This window comes from Euprymna scolopes, chromosome 45 (genome assembly GCF_053919585.1).
Source record: "Euprymna scolopes isolate OS-2025 chromosome 45, ASM5391958v1, whole genome shotgun sequence".
In the NCBI taxonomy this organism is placed as follows: domain Eukaryota; kingdom Metazoa; phylum Mollusca; class Cephalopoda; order Sepiida; family Sepiolidae; genus Euprymna; species Euprymna scolopes.
Genome location: NC_136526.1, coordinates 7,167,694 through 7,182,614, shown reverse-complemented (window position 1 = coordinate 7,182,614; position 14,921 = coordinate 7,167,694). Strand labels below are relative to the sequence as shown.

At 35.0% G+C, this 14,921-nt stretch overlaps 1 protein-coding gene across 13 annotated transcripts in view; it reads left to right on the top strand.

The window, feature by feature from the left end:
- The window catches only part of LOC145269026 (uncharacterized), a 185,118-nt gene that overhangs the window by 108,085 nt on the left and 62,112 nt on the right, over positions 1-14,921 (top strand). For all 13 annotated transcript variants that reach the window (XM_080124603.1, XM_080124605.1, XM_080124614.1 and 10 more), the window contains 3 exons: positions 2,956-3,105; positions 5,983-6,167; positions 11,888-11,974. In XM_080124603.1, the coding sequence (XP_079980729.1) occupies positions 2,956-3,105; positions 5,983-6,167; positions 11,888-11,974 (422 nt within the window). The remainder of the gene's footprint in view (positions 1-2,955; positions 3,106-5,982; positions 6,168-11,887; positions 11,975-14,921) is intronic.

The window sequence follows — 14,921 nt, the reverse complement described above, 5'->3', positions numbered from 1 at the left end:
TAATTTAAATAGATAAATAAAGCTGTGTAAAATAAACTTTAAATTGTTTAAATACCATCAGTGATTAAAAAGTTAGGATTTAAAGTGCCAAAATTTGTGGTTTTCATGATTTTTAATCATTTAAAAAGTAAAATCCTGTTAAAAAAAAAAAAAAAATGGATACAACTTGAATACCACTGTAAAAAAAAATTGTTTAAATTATAAGCAATATTTTTTGATTTGCTGCTGCTGATACTTGCATCCTCTTGAACATATACGGATTTACCTCCCTTTGTTTCAACAGAAAAAAAAATCTTGCTATTATAAATGTATATTGAAACCGTGCTTGTTTTATTAGAATTTTGATAGAAAATTTTTTAATTTTTTTTTTTTTTTTTGAAATTAAACATTTTATGTTCACGTTTTTAAATCAGTTATTGATACTTTTTTTTTTTTTTTTTTTTTTTTTTTTAAATTTCATTTGAAGTGGTATGAAATGTTGAATATCTTGAAAAACAAAATTCAGTTATATCAAATTCCAAATTGAAGAAAAATGACCGATCAAATCGTATCTTTCTGGAACTGGTTTGCCAAACTTTTGAAGCCTATGCTTACCTGTTGAATCCTGTCATTGATTAAAACTCCTTTTATTTTAAACTTATTTAAATGCATGAAATTTACTAAATAACTAACCCCCTTTTTTCTTTTTTTTTTTTTTTGTAACCATTTTCTGTAATCTTGTGATTGTATTGACATTCAAATCTTTCAATTATATTTTGGTGAATTTTGAAAGTATCACTCGTGAATCAAAGATGCAATGAATTCAACACGACTTTCAGATTTTTCTCTATAAAAGAATTGCGTAAAGCTTTGAATTAGGAGTCCTCCATCAAAACAATTCTTGGCATGTGCTAGTTGATTCACTTTGCTATTATATGCTTGTTAAACGGACCTTTATTTCATGTGCTGTGAAATCATTAATTGCAGCAAAAGCCGTATTTTATGTTCTAAAAATCTTTATTTTACAATTAGCAGTGGGGGAAGGACACCTTACCTTGCTGGTCATAAAATATGCTTAATATATTTGAACTGGTGCAGATTTAGTATTACAAAGCCAATTCTTTATTAAATATTTATATATAGTACTGATGTCAAGTTTGACTTGGGTACCATCAGCTAGAATCAAAACCGAAACATTTAGCACTCCAGTCTTTTTTTTTTTTTTTTTTTTTTTTTTAAACATGTTCACCCCTTACAAAGCATATCACCACTTGGACGTAAGGGGCTACTATTTGGGGCCACGTCTAGGAAAGATTAACAAGATATTTGTTTGCTACATTTGCAGCAAAAAGCCATATTTTATGTTCTAAAAATATTTGTTTTACAATTAGCAGTCGGGGGGGGGGCAGCTTACCTTGCTGGTCGTAAAATATGCTTAATATATTTGAATTCCTGCAGATTTCATATTATAGAGCTAATATTTATAGTACTGATTTCAAAAAATTAAAAAAAAAAAATTTGGGCGTCATCAGCTAGGATTGAAACCAAAACGTTTAGTGCTCCAGCCTCGTTTGATACCATGTGAGCTATCATAAGTTATAAAACTAAACCACTTTTAGCTGTGATTAGTTTACGCATGCAAATGTCGGCAAATTGAAATGAATAGATTGCATTTCCACACGTGTTATTCGTTCATCTAAACAAATATTTTACTCGTTATAAACCATCCTTGGTGTATGATTACTATTTCCTGTTAATTTCAGGGTCATGTGACCAGTAGTTTAAGAGTTTATCGGTTAAATATTTACATGCACACATGTAATACATGCATGCATCTACTGTTTTATTTATTTATGAATATATTTTAGTGAAGTGAACCTCCACGATATATACTTTTTCCTCTCTGAACTTGCTAATTTATGCAAATCTTTATTTAAAAAAATTTTTTTTTTTTTTTTAAACCAATTGTCTGTATGACTAAAATACATACTCCTATTTATGAGAATATTAGTCGTTGAAAGCACAAAGCAAAAATAATTTTGAAATTGTAGATATAAAATACATTGCAAAAAAACCCAAAAGAATTCTCTTTAATGCGTTTTCATGAATTATGTTTCAAAAGTAAGAATTTTTATTTTTTCATTTTGATTATTTTAAAAAAAAAAAAAAAAAAAAGTAGCATTTCAGTTGTTATCTAGGTTTGTCTTGTATTAATATCCAAAAATACAACAGAAAAAAACCCAAAAAAACAATGAGTAATTATTTTTGACATTTAAACTTTTTTGTGAATCAAAGTTTGTACTATTTTTTTTTTTTTTTTTTTTATAAATTAGTTGAAGGTTGGGGACATGTTTCATGGAAAGATATGAAATGAAGCATCATTAAAAATAAAAAAAATTGAGTAAATAGACAAAACTGTTTTTGGAATATGTTAAGATGCAAAAAAATTTTTTAATTCAGATTTCCTTTTTTTAAGTTAAAACATTAACTTCAGACCGTATCAGATCCATCATCAGAACAAGAGTTCTTTTGTTTTTCTTGCAAGTAAAATTTGTTTCCATTACATGCCAAAGACGCTTTATTAAATGCACAAGGTGTCATAACTTTCTAGTCGTAGGAAAGTTGCCGCAGCTTTTTTAAAAATGGTTTCATCTAATGAAAATAGTGTTGCTTCGTTGGTTTTAATGTTATCAACTTACATTAAAAATCTTTGCAGCTTTTTTAATGTTTTAATTTAATAAAAGAAATATTGTTCAGTCAAGTGTCATAAATTGAGATGAAAAATGAACGAATTTAAAAAAAAAAAAAAATTAAAATTTTTGGTTTGATATTTCAGCATTGATATCAAAAAATTTGGATGATTTTTAGAAAAGAAAATCCAATTCAAATGACAACTTTATTTTTTTTATTACTGTCTAATCCCCTGCTCTCGTCCCTATCCCCTCTTTTTTTTTTATTTTTTATCTGGATGATTAGGTGGCAAACATTTTCCGGGTCGTAGTTGTAGTCCTGGTCTTTCTGGTGTAAGCTCCCAGGATGCATCTGCACAACTAAAAGCTTTACTCTTCGGTAAAGACAGAAATGAAATCATTGCTGCTTCTCCGACACCAAACATACACCCTTACAGTAAGTATAAAACCTTCATTCTTATATTTTTAAATTTAAAAAAAAAAAATTTTCTCTAAAGTTTTCTTCACACTTATTTCTGACCCACGATATGAATTGAATCTCTTCTGGATACGACATAAAATTGCATTCATTTCTGAATATTTGAGATGAGGATTGATTCGTATTGGATTCTTCAGACTACTGTTCTCATCTAGTGTCATTTTCACGTTTTAGTTTCTAACCCGACTGCACCACGGGTCTGCAGTGGTTAGAGTACTTTGAAGCCTGTCTCTGCTTTATCGTTTTCATGGTAAGTGCTCATCGGAGCTTCAGTCTATTATAACACTATCAGCTGGTCACTGGCATGTGACCGACCCACGTGTTACACTGCATGTCTTAGAATGCTCCGACAAACTGCAAGCACTTGTACCTCCTCGACGTAAATACCCCCCCCCCGACAAGCAGCAAAATCCCACCCCTTCACAGTAGAGATCCCTAGATGTAAGAGCTTTCTACTCCAGTAATTTCTTCCCGAAAACCACTAGACTTTGGAATTCCCTTCCAGGTTCCTGCTTCCCCAACTGTACTGACATGCAGAAGTTCAAGAGTAACGTGAACCGACATCTTGCTGCCCAACTCCCCACATAGTACCCCTGTAGCTTATGTCCCTGATAGTATCTCCCTACACCACAGTGGCAATGTGCCTTGTTTGGGGTGAAAATGTAATTAAAAAAAAAAACAAAAACAAAAAAAAAACAAAAAAAAAACGGTCCCATTATGATGTGAAGATGGGCCAGTCAATAGGGTCGGAGTATCAAGAAGAAAATCATACCTGAGATGTTGGATGTAGCTGTGTGGTTCCTTTATTCTCTCAAGATTACTCTTGTGGCATTCTGGCTGAAACCTTCTTTGTCCTCAGGGCCGCTTCATTCTTTAATGCAGACATTTATGGCAGACACACACAAAAAAAAAAACACAGGTTGCAATATATACGAGAAATATAACTTTTTTTTTACTATTTTTACCAAAACGATTTACAAGTGATAATTAACTTTCACAATTAAAACTAACTAACCTTAACTAAAGCTGAAGGAAGGGAAGGGGGTGCACCCTCATTTACGGAGAGACAAAAATGTCTTATCCCATGCTGTCCGAACGAAAGATCGAGAAAGGAAGGGAATTGCGAGATTAAATTCTCGTTGCTTATATATCCCTCTACCTACGGCCAAATCCCCCCCCCCCCCCCCCCCGGGCCTGACTTTCACGAAAGACTAGTCTAGCTGAAACCACTATCAATAATTTCCCCTACTCTTTATCTGCGCCTAAACTTAAACAGATTCCATGAACAAAGTTTCTTTCCATTTTCCTGCTTTCCTACTGACTACAATTTGGTCGTCTTCAAGTCCAATGTGAACAAGTTCTTGATGAGCCATCCCTTTAAGTAATCCAATTTACCAAATTTCCACTGTTAATAATTACAATATTTTCCCATTGACTACTATGCACTTATAAACCCTTATCAAGTAGTCTCTGGGCCTTGATAAGTGGTGACACCTTTGTGGGGAGGGGGGTAATTTTTTTTTTTGTTTTGTTTTTTTGTTTTGAACAGTGGGTTGTAAATAATGGCTAGTAAAGTTCAAAAAATAGGAAAGTACTATATTTTTTACTATTTCATCACAAAGAAAGCACAGTGTCCCTCTGTAAGGGGGGGTTACTAATTATGACTAACTTTACAAGTACATTATGTAGGGAGTTGAGCAGCAAGATGTCTGTTCACATTACACTAAAACTTCTGCATGTCTGTATAGTCAGGGAAGCCAAGAGAATTCCTAAGTCTATCAATTTGAGAGAAGAAACTATTGGAGAAGACTTTTCAGCATCTACAGATCTCTGCAGTGAAGGGGTGAGATTTTGCTGCTTTTTCAGTTTAGTCTGTAATATTTGTCTATTTTATTAAAACTAATGGAGGAGGAGGCTGGCTTTGCCCAGTTGTAAAATATGCTTACAAATATTCTAAGTTATCCAGATTTTGTATAGGTCGTGGATATGACCTTAAACTATATCCAGTGGTGAGGCCCCAGCTTGCGGGCTTTGGAGTGTGGAGCCACCCTTTAATTGCCATTGCTCCCAGGTCCACTCTGACCCAGAGTGGTAGTACCTGTTGGAGTCCCAAATATGGGTTAAATAGAAACCAACTTGAAAACAACAAATATACTCTATTAAAAACTTTTTCTTCAAAATCTTTCGATTCAATCAACCAACCAGATTTTGTATATACAGGGTGGTCACTAGAAAAGCGGGAAATTTGAAGGTCAGCTTGGATCGTGAATAAAATGCGTGATTCCTTCAAAACGCCACACGAGCTTGGATTTCTAAGTTAAGATGCTGCAGTGAAATGCACGGATGACATTTTGAGTATCTATGAGTATAACAGTTGTCTTTTGAAAAACTTTGTAAAAATGAATCGTTGTTTGACAAATTTCCCGCTTTCTTAGCGACCACCCTGTATTATTAGTCTTAATTTCAAAAACTAAAAGTATGCGTGCCATCTGCTAGAATCGAGACCGAAAGCAAATCTGTAGCATTCAAAGCTGGTAATGTTACAACTTTACCATCGTGACACGCATATGAACCGATTGAAAATAAACTAAGATGAATGTACAAAATGTATAACGATTTTTTCATTTTTGACCCTTTAAAACTATTTTAACTGGCTAAAGACCCATAAAAGAATGGTCCATGAAAAATCCAATCATTTTAGGCCCCTAGCGCAGCTCTGCGACTTCTAGTTTCCGAAGAGATAGTTTGAAATATGAAGACGGACAGACATATTGCCTTTTATATATTAGATTTTTTTGCTTATCTTTTGAAATAATATTTAGTGTTTTGTTTTAGACATGCCAGGGCAGGTGAAAACTCTGGCTGAGATTGAGGCTGACATGCACCAACCCCCAAACAACAATAACATGGTGTCTGTCAGCCCTGTAATGGAGGTACCAGATTGCAGTGGTGACATGTCTGCGTTCAACAAACTTTTATCCATGATGAAGGCAGCAGCAGTTAACAGTTCCAAGACTCATGTAAGTATAGATCATTTGGAAGATTTGTTGCTTTGAAGTACCCCCGACCCCGCATAGGTATATATAAGGCAAAATGTGTGTATGTGTGTTTTTTTGTGTATGTCTACAAAAGGCTTTTTTCACCGTTATTCTCGATCGGCTCGCTCCTTAAAATTTTTTATATCGCGTCTAAATCATAACTATGACTTAACAAGGGTCACGTGTGTATTTAATTTGCCCGACTTTTACCAGCTCGCCGCATCTTTGAAAAGCGAATGATCTGGCTTGCAGCACAGAACAACTAGGTCAGACATCACGCCACTTCCTCGCACCTGTTTATTTCGCTTCATAAACCTTCACATAACGCGCTTATCAGTTCCTCTCCCCTCGTGGCCGAGATGGTTAGGTGTCTGGCTTTTTTCCCTTCCCTTTCGTTTCCACCTTCGCGTCAGGGCTTCGGGGTTCAATCCTACCTTCCTACTAAAACGTTTTTTTAATTTTACACCTCCAAACACCTGGCCAACTTTTTTTTTTTTTTTTAACACACACCTCCAAACACCTGGGCAATGCTGGGTACCCCCCGCTAGTTTGTAAATAATAGACAAAAAAAAAAAAAAAGGGACAAGATGTCAGCCATCTTTGTTGTGAAATTTAAAAGCAGTGGAGTTTGAGATGAAATAAAAAGTATTTAAAACTTAAAAGATAAAAAAAAAAAAATGATGCAGATAGATTGCAAAGTAACTTTCATTGGCTACTTGTCTCGGTGCCCGGGTGTTTTGAGGTGTTGAGCACAAAAAAATGTGGTAGTAGGCAAGCAGGCTCGAACCCGTGATGCGAAGGCGGAAAAGAAAGTGGAAGAAAACCTGACGTCATACCCCTACTCCAAGACGAGACTGGAAGTTCGGAATGTTGAAATTAGTAAAGTCATTCCAATCGATATGAATACTTGTAAAAATGGCGACGCAAAAAAAAAAAAACCCAAAAAAAACCCTCCTTGTAGAAAAAGTTCCTAGTTGAGGGTGAAGGAATTAATGCTTTTAGCAAATTTGTGATATTTATCTTCGTAAGGGTCTAGCTTTAAAAAGACACCGATCTTGTGAAAATCCGTTACCTCTGTCGAAAGTTTTAGGTAGATATACAAACATACGTACATTTAAACGGACAGTTGAGATTTATATTATTAATGGTAACATTTGTTTGTTGTATAATTGATTTTCTTTGTTTACTAGTTCTTAGAATCCTTGTGGATTGTAAAACAAACCCTAAATTTTGTTTTGAAACCTTGAATTTTGTCTGGAGAATGCCTTGAAAAACTTTCATTAACTGGAGGCGGTCATTGGAAAAACTCTGGAGGCGGTCATTGGAAAAACTCTGGAGGCGGTCATTGGAAAAACTCTGGAGGCGGTCATTGGAAAAACTCTGGAGGCGGTCATTGGAAAAACTCTGGAGGCGGTCATTGGAAAAACTCTGGAGGCGGTCATTGGAAATACTGTATGAACTCCAGCAATATTTGAGCACTTGATTATTCACTGGAAATACGCTTATGTTCATCCAAAAAAAGTTTGTTTATTGACTATTAGCAGACCGCTTGACATTCCTCAGTCTTAAATTGTTTAAATATATTTTAATTTATGCAGATTTCAGATACAGAGCCAATTCTTTATGGATTATTTCATTCTACAGTAGTGATTTCAAAAATTAAAAAATATACTTGAGTGCCACTAGCAAGAATTGAACCAGGTTTACTTCACAAAATCTCCAAAATTCCTAATTCTTTCAGATTCACTTCCCGTTTTAACATCTCTGAATAACAAAAAACTTTAAAACCCTCTAATCATCAAACTAACAAACAGAATTGATTAATTATCTGAACACAAAGAAATATTTATGTCGAATACCTGATATTTCCCCAAAATCTCTGGCCTTGATGGAAAGGAGACTAAAACTTGCTGCTATGGTTTCAAATGATCTGAAATAACAGCAAAGGGAGACTTGATTCCAAATATTTCTTATGTTATATACCTCCCCCTCTTTGGTTTTCATACATAAAGTGGTCCTGGATATGACCCTAAACTATATCCGATGGTGAGGCCCCAGCTTGCGGGCTTTGGGGAGTGTGGAGCCACCCATTAATTGCCATTGCTCCCAGGTCCACTCTGACCTGGAGTGGTAGTGCCTGTTAGAGTCCCAACTATGGATTAAATAGAAACCGACTTGAAAAAACAAATATTCTATTAAAAACTTTTTCTTCAAAATAACTGGATTCGGCATTAAATAACCTGAACAGGGTTGATATACCGTAAAAAAAAAAAAAAGAACAACCAACCAACCATACATAAAGTAAATTTCATGGTTTATAAGGATTATTAGATATTGGAGATATTCATAATCGTACGCTATTGCCAAAAGAGGGGAGATATAACATATGAGAAATATCTGGAATCAAGTCTCCCCTTTCTGTTTTTTCAGATCATTGGAAACCATTGCAAGTTTTAGTCTCTGCTTCATCAACACCAGAGGTTTTGGGGAAGTGTGTGTGTGTGTGTATATATATATATATATATATATATATATATATATAATACACACACACACACTAACAAGCCACCTGGCATTGCCTGGTCGTAAAATATGTTTACATATGATAGTTTATTAATGCAGACTTGTAATTTGTTAGTGTATATTAAACCCAATATATAGTAATGATTTTAAGTTTTAAAAAATTGACTTGTGCACCACAACCTAGAATCGAAACCAAAACATTTTGTTTACGATTTTTTTTCCTTTGATGTTAATACCTGAGCTATGAAGACATGTTTGCGAGACTAAAAGTTAAAACCTGAACCAATAGCTATTACGTTACGCATGCATATTTGTAATGCTGCTGCTCAACCTTCACCTAGCAAATTTTATTTTTTTTAATTTTCACACTTTCGCACCAATTTTCCCCAGTTAAAACCCAAGTATAAAGTTTAGCATGGGTTCAAATACCTTTATTATTATATATAAAGTTTCATGTCGGTAGACCAAAAACTGACAAGTTTGGTGGGTAGAACTTTTTAAATAAAAAATATATATGCATACATAATATGTATAGAAATATTTGTTTACTAAAAATTTTTTATGCAAATATTATGCAAGTATAAATCATTTAGAATGTCTGCATGAATATAATTACACGTAATAGTTAACTAAAAATGATCATCTCATAAGAAAACTAAAAACACTAATAGGGAATTAAAATGAATGTTTAAAAGACTATGCAAATTAACTAGATCTTTTGTAGATGAATGCAATTCCATGACCTATATATAACAAGGTTGTATTTTTTTTTTTTTTAAGAAATAGTTAAAAGGGTATCAATACACAAAACTAAAATTTATAGAAGTATAGAGATTTCAAATTCTTGTATATATATATATATATATAATTATTTTTACTATAATAATTAAATGCCTACAGACACTTGTTTCATCCTTTCAGGAATTGTCAGTGCAGGGTGTCACAATTCACACCAGTCGACAGATATGAACTCGGCAACATGAGCTATCTCTGGCTCGATTAGAAAAAAAACGTGTCCATTCGGCTACCATTAATTGCATGAAATAACGTTGAATTTAAACATTTTAATTTTAAATGTTCTTTACATCAGTCAGTGATCTAATCATTATACGATCTATGCATAAGAGCTAAACTGACCGACTTAATTCAACTGAAATTGCTCAGCGATAAGAAATAAGTTTCTTAAAGGGGCTGTCATATTTATTTATTTTATTTTTACTATAATATATTTTACTGACACCGATGCACATATAGTTTGATCTGTTATTTTATTTTCAACACTAAAATGCTAAAAATTTACTCCAAACCAAAAATAAAATAAAATGTCACCTACTTGGGAATAATTTTCTTGCAGACAATCCGTACATTTCTAATTAGAAGACATTTTTTTTTTTTTTTTTTTTTGTCATGTGAGCCGTACATCATATTGCTACTCACAAGCTGCACACACACATAAAAGGAACATGTTTAGTTGATATATGAGATGTACTCCCTAGGCTTTGCCTAGGCAAGTGTTTAGAAGGAAAACTCCAATATAACATGTTTGGTTGAAATGACTATTTGCTGTCAGTTTTGTCTGTCGTACTTGGTGATATTTAGAGTGTGGTCATCATGCCGTACAGGCATTGGTCACTATTACTTTTTGCGTACATGATCTACATGTCTGTGATAAGTATGCTTGGAAGCGCACAAGAATTGTGTGCCAGTGTGCGAGTCGGGCCTACCTGCAGTGGAAAGTGAAGCCACAACCTTTAGATTGCAAATCAATGAGCTACATCCATCCTAGCCAGTTTTGCTCCACGGCTATAAAAAAAACAAGCAGATAAGTCGTTCAAGTGCGGTTGAAGAAGATTGCTCTGGTAACGCGCCGTGTGTTACTGTTTGTGATTGTTGTTCGGGATTGTGGCGTGTCAATTCGACAGTGTTGTTCAGGACTGTACTGCCACATGTGATATATATATATATATACTAGCATTGCCTGGGTGTTGGGAGGTATGTTGGGCAAAAAAAAAAAGCTGTAAATTTTAACTTTGACCCATATTATGATCCCATAACATTTATTTGGGGCTCAAATCAAGTTATTAAGTTAGATCCATGTCCAAGGAACCTATATCAAAAATTTCAAGTGTTTAGACCCAAAATGGCGGAGGAGTTTAGTAGAGTTCTCAAAGGTCAAATCCTTGAACTTTGACCCCTTAACAGCCAAATTTCTGGCCGAAAACGGATTACAAAGATTTTCCCAAATCTCAGTACCCTGTATATCAAATTTCTAGTCTGTAGACTTAAAATTGACAGTTATTGCGTAGGAAAATGTACAGACATGCACACATTCACTTATTATATATATATATTTATTTTTTTTGGGGGGGGGGCATTCTTTTTACTCATTAAGCAACAATGTAGATACCAACTATGAGTACAGCTTGCTGCATTATGAACCCGTTTAGACCTTGGTGTGTCAATTCGACAGTGTTGTTCAGAATCGTAGCATGTCAATTCGACTTTTCATTCTTCCCCATTTCCTTTTTCTTTTCTTTTCGCCTTGTGCCTTTTCTTCATCTCTTAACCTCTTCATCGATGTGTGCAGGCATGATAGTGGTGAGGTGGCAGTATACAAGTTATAGCTCATGAATTGAACTAGATTATTAGAGTGCTCAGTAAAAGAAGAGCAAGATATATTTTTTATTGATATAGACAAATTTATGTGGTTGCAACACTGGACATGCTAATGTTTCAGACACATGATTGCTTAAAACCACAAGTCCTCATCAGGTGACTTAAAAGAAAAGTGTCTTCCACAAAAGAAAGCTAGTTCTTAAAATTTTGACGCCTAACGAGGACTTATGGTTTTAACCAACCATCTGTCTGAAACGTTAGCATATCCAGCGTCGCAACCATATAAATTTGTCTATATCAATAAATAATAAATATATAAACGTATATAAATTGTTCCAAAACCTTTTAAATTTATCCCTGATGAAGGCTGTTATTTGGAAGTTGGAAAGGATCGAAAATAGAATTAATAGACAAAAAATAAAAATATTTAATTTAATGAAATATGTCTAAGAGAAAAAATGCTACCTAAATATACATGTCTCTCTCTGTCACCTCTTTTGTAATACTTTTCATTTTTCAGTAAACATGATGTAATGCGATATATCTGACTTGTTTAATTCTAGATGCAGGATCGAACACCTGCTACCAGTGTTCCTACACCTCAAACCATTCCTTATAATTTGACCTCGGGTCAAAATGAATTTCTACATGTAAGTATTTGCATCTTTTTAAGTTTCTCTTTCGCAACTTGTAAATATCTTTTAACAGAACGACAAAAGCAAATCTTTAAAACAATTGTGCAGTCAACACATTCTAAATGCCATAATCACATAGCATCTTCATATTAGCAGGGAGATAATCTATGACACGGTTTGGCTCGAATGTTTGTAATTTGTGAACTATGAATAGTAAATATTTTACTAGCAGGACCTGTGGAAAGTCCACAGGGGACTCATTCATATGTAATATATTGATGTTGGCATTCTGTAGATGTTCAACGTAAATGGAGACTCTGATATTATTGTACCTATTTACAATGCCTCCCCACGGGACAGTTAGACACCAGAGTTGTTTTTTAACGTGGAGAAAAGGTACAAAAATAAAAACATTGTCTCAGTCGTGAAGGACTGTTTCTCCACCGAAAGAGAACAAGAAATGGAAGTGCAGCAGCATCTGAAGAACAGATACTACATTTTGATCTTGGCCAAAAGACCTGTAGCTCTTTTATTAATACTGCAAAAGTATTCATCCAAGCTAGCAGGGATGCCAGGTCGTATAATATGCTTAAATATATTTTAATTCTTGCAAATTTTGTATATACAGGGTGACCCAAAAAAACGGGTCCTGACTCTAATTAGCCCCCGTTTCTTAGTGTTTTGTCTGAATGAAATGAAACTTTGGTCATAACTAGTTTATTATATTCAAAACATCATATCAAACACTAGGGTCTTTGACCTTTTTTTTTCTCTGTTCTACAGCATTTAAAGACATTGTTTTATTCTTTCCAGCGTTTTTTTTTTTTTAATTTTTTGTTGGGGTCACCCTGTATTATTATAGAGTTAATGTTCTATCGATTTTTATATAATATAAAGTTGCGATTTCAAAAGTAAAAAAAAATGTATCGATATAACTTGTGTTCATCTAAACTTATGAATAATTCTTGATAAAATTATAAAAAAAAAAATAGATTACTCTGATACTATCGGCTAAAACCGAAACCAACACTTTATGAATAATTCTTGATAAAATTATTAAAAAAAAGTTATTGGAGTGCCATTAGCTATAACCGAAACTTGAGGTATTCTTAGTAAAATTATTTATTACAAGAAATGGAAGTACATTACAATTGAACGAATGTAAGCGTGACACAGAAAATAACGAACGCTATCGTATAATTATATATAGACTAAAATTTTAAATACTTTTTCCATAATTTTTAATATTTTTTTCTCATGCTTATATGCAGACGTTTGGTGCTTATATATGACATAATCACGTTGACACACCGGCTCCTGCTGGATTACCGAAGTTAAGCAACGTTGAACCTGGTCAGTACTAAATGGGTGACTATTTGGGACTTCCAGGTGCTGTATGTGACCTCCGCTTATCTTGGCATTGTTTCCAATCGCCCTGGTCTTCTCCTTGCCATTGGACTCAAACCATGCCGATTCAAGAGAGATGTGGTTGGGGATAGCGCAACCCTTGCCTTACAATTACAAGCGCAGCTGCATGTACAGGAAATATCTTTCAGCCTTTCGAGACTGAACAAGAGGTGCTTGTTTAGAGCCCCCCCCCCCACTCCTTATGTTGTATACTATATATAATCCAGGAGCAAGAGAGCCCTGTCAGTGGGCCATTAGAATACGCCGACTCCCCCCCTGCAGAGGGTAAAATCACTCAATGGGGGTCCTGGATATGACCTTAAACTATATCCAGTGGTGAGGCCCTAGCTTGCGGGCTTTGGGGAGTGTGGAGCCACCATTTAATTACCATTGCTCCCAGGTCCACTCTGATCCGGAGTGGTAGTACCTGTTAGGGTTCCAACTATGGGTTAAATAGAAACCGACTTGAAAACAACAAATATATTCTATTAAAAAAATTTTCTTCAAAATCTTTGGATTCGGCATTAAATAACCCGAAAAGGGTTGATATGCCGTAAAACAAAAACAACCAACCAGAAGTAACAGCCCAACAGTAAATGTGCAACACTAAGATCATATGTTACAGTTCTTTACCACAAGTAACGCTTGTTGTGCACATGCTAGTCATAATCAAATAAACATGTGGGCAGTTCTTTAAGTGGACGATCTCCAGTCCACATACAAAATCGATATCGAGTATTGTTGTCGTGTTTGGGCTGGTGCATCTGCTGCTTGTCTCTCACTCCTAGACAAGGTTCAAAAGAGTCGTCAATCTGATAGGTCCTGAACTGTCATCTAAACTTCAGCCTTTGTCCCATCGACGAAATGTTGCATCCCTCTGCCTATTCTACAAGTACTTAACGGTGAATGCTCTGACGAACTGCAAGCACTTGTATCCCCTTGACGTGAATGCCCCCGACAAGCAGCTAAATCCCATCCCTTCACAGTAGAAATCCCTAGATGTAAGAGAGCTTTCTAGTTTCTTCCCCAGAACAGCTACACTTTGGAATTCCCTTCAGAGACCCTGCTTCCCCAACTGTACTGACATGCAGAAGTTCCAGTGCAACGTGAACCGACATCTTGCTGCCCAACTCTCTACACAGTACCCCTGATGCCTATGTCCCTGATAGTATCCCCCTACAACAAAGTGGCAATGTGCCTTGTTTGGGGTGAAAATGTAATAAAGAAAAAAAAAAAAATTGTAACTTGAGGATTGTGTGTGTGACGCTCAGCTAAATAGACATATCTTTAATTGGGTTTCTTTTGTTGCTGCTTCTTGTCATCGTTAGTTTCAAACTCGTCTTGTGGACACTGGAATAAGGACCTTTTCAATATTGGATAGCATACAACACGTATGCCAATTTCTTGTTGCAGTTTTAGTTCAGACTTCAAAACCCTGTGGTCCTGGATATGACCGCAAACTATATCCGATGGTGAGGCCCCAGCTTATGGAATTTGGGGAGTGTGGAGCCACCCTTTAATTGCCATTGCTCCCAGGTCCACTTTAACCCGGAGT